The following is a 6003-nucleotide window of genomic DNA, read 5'->3' as shown; positions in this document are numbered from 1 at the left end:
AATCACTGTCAGATTAAATCTATACTGGACCCAACTATGCAACGTCCCCACTATGCCGCGACACCACTGTGCTGGGTTTTTGTTTATTAAATATAAACATTTAAAGTTTCAAATTTTTGAGTTAATATACATATATAATACACAAGGGCTTACAAATACAGGTAGCTAATTGGTTTTTTATGACATCGATATGTAAGGTNTAGCTAATTGGTTTTTTATGACATCGATATGTAAGGTACATTGTTGTGAGTTTATAAATACACTAACTGATAATACAAAAAGTATATCTATTAATAGTCATAATTGATAATAAACAATCCGTGTCTGTGACAGCAATGTCATAAAAAACAATTAGCTATCTATATATTATATTCACTATTATAAATTAATTTTTATTTGTATGTAGCATATTTACAGCCCTTTCAGTACTCTGTCTCGACTCCAATCTAAACTGTAGGTTATTCAGGTCACGAGAGAGTTCTGCCCTGTAGTTGTCCCAGTTTATTCTTTTCGGGTTCCTATAGTACACTGTCTCAACTTATTTTCCAAAGTGAATCGTAAGTGCCTATGATCAGAAAGAGAAGGTTCGGAGGACACTTTCCACACTTTTATCTTTTGAAATAACCCTTTTGAACACAATGTCAGATCAATGATTTCCTGCCTGTTCCTGATAACAAAAGTAGGTTCACTACCTCTGTTCAGTATACTGTCGTAACACAGGAAAGAAAATGATATAGTAAATGTGTAACTGTGTAAACTGCGAATGTGTGTGTGTGTACGAAGATGAATATGAGGAGGTGGTGCCTGCTGTCTAGGTATTCACGTGCGTGTTGTCGTACAGCAGTCACCGTGCTCGGCTGACACTCCGGGTTAGCTGTGGGTGTCGAAAGGCTGTTGTTATAGGAAGGGAGAATAAGAGTAACACCTAGGTATGAGGTGCAGACGAAGTGCAAGACACAAATACTTGGGGTATAGGAGAGGACAATGAAGTACGAGGTGCAGACGAAGTGCAAGACACAAGTACTCAAAAGGGAGAACGGGGTAGCCGAGTATAAGGTGCAGACGAAGTGCAAGATACAAATACTGAGCGTACCAGATAAGGATTATAACAAATCACGAGGTGCAGACGAAGTGCAAGACACAAGTACTCTGAAATGTCGAGGAAAAGAGTATATAGGTTAGAAAAGGAATAAACAAAGACTTTACTTTAAACAGTAAGCCGGACAGCGACAACCGAGTACTGAGACTGATGAATGACACAAGGCACTGGAGTCGACTGACCACGATGGTCAGGTCTATTGGGTTTTTATAATAATTACACCTATTGCCGATTTGGCAATAAATATTATTTGTTAATTCACCAGTCTCAGGCAGCAGATGTGCTGTCTATATTTTATTAAAATAATTCTCACGATTATGAAAACGTGACACCATCACAATACTTAGGTCTGTAANTCTGTTCAGTATACTTAGGTCTGTAGTCAGCAATAGATCCATTATAACCTCTCCTCTTTGGTTGATGTTACTGCTCCCCCAAATAGTGTGGTGTGCATTAGCATCCATACCTAGGATTAGTTCTAATTTTTCATTTTTGCAATAATTAAAGAGCATAGTTAGGTCCCTACCTGGGTCTGTGACCTCATATGATAGGTATCCTGAAGCTACTATAATACTTTTACCATCATTTAGTGTTACTCTAATAATAGTCAAGTTTGCACTTGATAGATTAAGTATCAGGCTGGCTTTAACTTAATTATTAACCAAAGTGCAAGTTCTTGGTTTATCTGCTTGTTTATGAAACTGTTTAAAACCCCTTAGATTTAGCCCCTTAATCTGGTCCCCATTTATCCATGGTTCCTGAATAAGTGCTATTTGTAAGGGTATTGTATGCCTCTCAGTTAGGGTCCTTAGTAATACACTGCTGGCCCCTTTACTATGATGCAGGTTTATTTGCGTGAATTGAATTCTATTGTCAGCCATTCAGAAAAACTGATGTTGACGCTTGAGAAAGCATGCTGTACTGGGTGTGATACAGGCGTCTGAAACAGTCCCTGTGTCACACAGCCCCCCTTGTGGGTGATGTCCCTCTCCACATTTCCTTTTGGATCCGTGGAGAGGTTCCCTTCAGCTGTGGCCGTTATTGAGGGTGGCGGTTTCCTGGGTCCCTTTCCCTTACGTAACACACTTCCTCTCTTCCCTTTCGAGGCAGGAGTGAAGTTTGTCCATTTGTTCCTTACCTGTGCCTTACCTCCTATTCCGAGTGGCACTGTTGATTCCTCAGCCTTCCTCTTCCCAGATTTTTGCGGAGTGGATTTTTTCACATCCTTCCGGGCTGGTGGCTGCTTGGCAACATAATCTGTGAAGCAAACTCTGCCCATTCCAAAATATGGACTGCGCTTCAGTTCCTCCAGTTTGACTATGCTGTTTTCGTCCACACTTAGGAACAAAGTTTGTCCTTTCGGACCAACCTCTGTCTCATGGTGGACTTTCCAGATCGCCGTGTTCAGCCTTGGGTTTTGTATTGCCAAAATTTCCAAGATCTTCTTGGACTCTTTGGGCAGCCCTGGTATATGAGTGACCATCCGTTTCTACTTGATCGGGTTGTAGGCTTCCAATTGGAGTTCTGCACCATCCCAAGGTTTTATCAGGTTGACATGGTCAGTGAGCCACTTAAGAGAGCTCTCTTGGGCTGAACTGATCACAAGTGCTCCATCAGTGAGTCTGGTGTCTTCAAACCTTGGTACGTCGGTTCCATCAGTACCCGACAGTATCAAGTCTCCAACACAAGACTCAATGAGTAGCCACTGCTCTGTGATCAACTTCTTAGTGGGGTAGCCTGCGAGGACCATTCGGTTACCACGTCCCTGTAGTTCGGTACCCAATGAGTTTTCTTACATGGAGGTTCTTGACCCTTGTCCTCAGGGTTTTGAGCTTCGGTTCCCTTTGACTTTTTCAAGTCATCGGTTCCCTTGTCTCCCGTTGTTTGCATTGAGACCTTCAAGTTCGGTGATTCTTCTACGAAGAGTCGCCAGTTCACAATCTTGGACCGACAGGTTGTCCGTAGGATCCCTGATCGTCATAAGTTCGTTGTTTTGTGGTTTATCTATGTTTTTATCCATATAGTTCCCACGAGTAGTCGAGAAATAAAGGTCCGCCATAGCAGAGCTCAATACTATGATAAGGCTGTATACTCTATGGTGCGCCAGGTGCCATAGAGGATCCCAATGGTCACTTTACCTTTCGGCTAACTACCCTGTGACAAGTTAGCAACCCTTTCACTTGGTATGGCTGGGTTAGGGGGGCCTATTCGCTGTTAGCAAGCAGGTATGCCCAGGCCTACCGGTTCCAACTAACCAAAGTCATGACCGGCTAAGAGCAGTGGTACGTGTTGCCACCCCCACTGAAATAACTAGGGTCCGCGGGATTAATGGCCCGTAATCCTTGCGGATTCCCCTGCGGGAACACACACAAATTTTTGTAACACAACTTAAATTTACAGCGGTGGGCAGTCCAAATCCTCGACGTTGACTATACGTCCCGGTATGTAATTTTTCACTACTCGCTTTTTCACAGCTCCCTTCACGTAAATGGTTTCGCACCGCAACAGTTTTGTTATTCTAGGCAACTCATTGTATTCAACGTCATCGCAACGAATATCCATTCCATGTAGGTATTTTTTCAACCAAAAGTTTGTTTTAGCATCGCCCTCGATACTTTTTGGATGTTTAAACATCCAATGAGCGAATGAAGTGCAGTCTATGGCAATGACAGTCAGTTCCTTGACCAAAAACGATCGGTCGGTTGCCACAATACCTTGTATATCGACAATCATTGAGGTGAGATATTGGTTTTCGGTATCCATGAATTGTGCTCTGGACCAAATCCTAACCATTTAACAAAGCACTGGTCCCCTCGTGTTCGCAACACTGGTTCGACTAAATACATATCCGGATAACTGGTCATGTTCAGCTCTTCGGTATACAACAAACCATGTATTGGATTTCCCTGATAGTCTTCTAGATAGTAAGTTGGTGGTACTGATTGTCTAACCTTGACTACGGTAAATAGTTCGGTGCTCCAGTTCGGCAAATAACCCTTGTCAAACACTGATTTATGTACACTGATCTGCACCTTGTCGCCCACACGAAATTTTACCGGTAAATTATCCGGCTGGCGCTCATCGGTGTCTCTCTCAATATCAGCCGTCCAGCTATTAATATGACAATCGGTTGTCTCCCCGCCCTTGACTCCAAGATAAGGCCGCCGCCGAGTATGGACTACGGAGAATGCGTTATGTTCCGTTTCCGACGTACATCTTAACTGGTCGTTATATCCGTTTTTTTTTTTTGTTGGTTCTGCTCATTACCTTAAGTATCGTATAATTCGCCTACAACTTGGGTATATTACGATCCGCATTTATGTAAATAGGCCAGTCAACGAAGGAGTTATTTTGGCGAATGGCGGAAAAAATTCCTAACCAAAATTTTTTTTTTAAAGTTGAATTAAGATATGTATAATGACATACTAAAAGTCCTCATCGATTGGACTTGAGCTTTTTTTTACAGCCTCGCAAAAGTTCAAAAATATGAGCTTTTTTTCATTTTCTCAAAAAATATTTAACTTACAAAAAAAAATTATGTTATACTTACATTAGATACAATGTTATAAATGTATGTGTGAGTTTATTTATTTATAGTATCTTTAAAGTGTAATTTATAATACGATAAAACTTATAGAGTAGGTAATTGATTTGACGCTATATTGTTTAAACCCAACTAAACGCTAAATTGTACATTCCCAAACAACAATTATATTATGTCAATTGCCACCGGAATTTCTGGTAATGATAAAGATAGTTGTCATAAAACGTATTGGCCTTTAGTCAGGTGCTGGTGCTAGTAATTGTAGAATTTACCTTTTAGCCTCATTGGAATTCTTTTATGGCATAAGACACTAAGACGCTTCTCTCTACTTCAACCACCCGCACTTAATCCTGTGTCTTACATTCTCGTCAATACCACCGCTCTTTTGCACTACTGATCCTAAATACTTAAAACTTTCTACCTCCCCATTCACACTCTCGCCTATTGTCACTGATCTCCTCATTTCATATATCTCATATTTTCTTTTGTCAACCCAGCCAGAATTTCTGGTAATGATAAAATTAATTGTCATAAAGTGTCTAAAATTGATCTTGTTCCAGTAAACTCAATGTTGGATAATAACTTTCATGATATAAATCTTAAAAGGTCAAATAAAGTTATAACTGTATGTATTTGACAAATGAATCAAATAAAATTTTTTTCCATTTTCTTATTCACTATCCCATTCTAAATTTTGATAGAATATATCTTCAACAAAAGTACAATTTTCTTGATCTTCAATATTTATTTCTATTGAATTTGTACGCCATTGACCTTTGCAATGTTCACATATAATAGAACATTTAAGCCATGTTTTTCGGCAGGCACAATTTTTACTAGCGCCAGCACCTGACTAAAGGCCAATACGTTTTATGACAACTATCTTTATCATTACCAGAAATTACGGTGGCAATTGACATAATATAATTGTTGTTTAGGAATGTACAATTTAGCGTTTAGTTGGGTTTAAACAATATAGCGTCAAAACAATTACCTACTCTATCGGTTTTATCTTAATATACAATACACTTTAATGATACTATAAATAAATAAACTCACACATACACACATATGCATTTATAACATTGTGTCTAATGTATAACATGCTAAAAAGTAACCGTAAAATGAAAAAAATTGGAAAATAAATTTTAGTACTCATATTAAATGTAATGTTACTCGAAAAATATAAGATACCTTTTTTGTTTAAAATTGTTTTTTAAACAACTTTTGTACGATATTTTTTTTGGAAGTTAAATTTTTTTTGAGAAAATGATAAAAGCTCATATTTTTGAACTTTTGCGAGGCTGTAAAAAAAAGCTCAAGTCCAATCGATGAGGACTTTTAGTATGTCATTATACAT

General features: G+C 39.0%; 1 protein-coding gene across 1 annotated transcript in view; it reads left to right on the top strand.

Moving 5' to 3' along the window:
- Nucleotides 1-1753, top strand: part of LOC126893670 (replication factor C subunit 4-like) — a 2897-nt gene extending 1144 nt beyond the window's left edge. The window contains exon 3 of the mRNA XM_050664082.1: nucleotides 1651-1753. Within this exon, the coding sequence (XP_050520039.1) occupies nucleotides 1651-1753 (103 nt within the window). The remainder of the gene's footprint in view (nucleotides 1-1650) is intronic.
- Nucleotides 1754-6003: the final 4250 nt, after the last annotated feature.

Source organism: Daktulosphaira vitifoliae, unplaced genomic scaffold (genome assembly GCF_025091365.1).
Source record: "Daktulosphaira vitifoliae isolate Bord-2020 unplaced genomic scaffold, ASM2509136v1 Scaffold_1, whole genome shotgun sequence".
Taxonomy (NCBI): domain Eukaryota; kingdom Metazoa; phylum Arthropoda; class Insecta; order Hemiptera; family Phylloxeridae; genus Daktulosphaira; species Daktulosphaira vitifoliae.
Note: the sequence above shows the minus strand (reverse complement) of the source record. Positions and strands in the feature narration are given on the sequence as shown.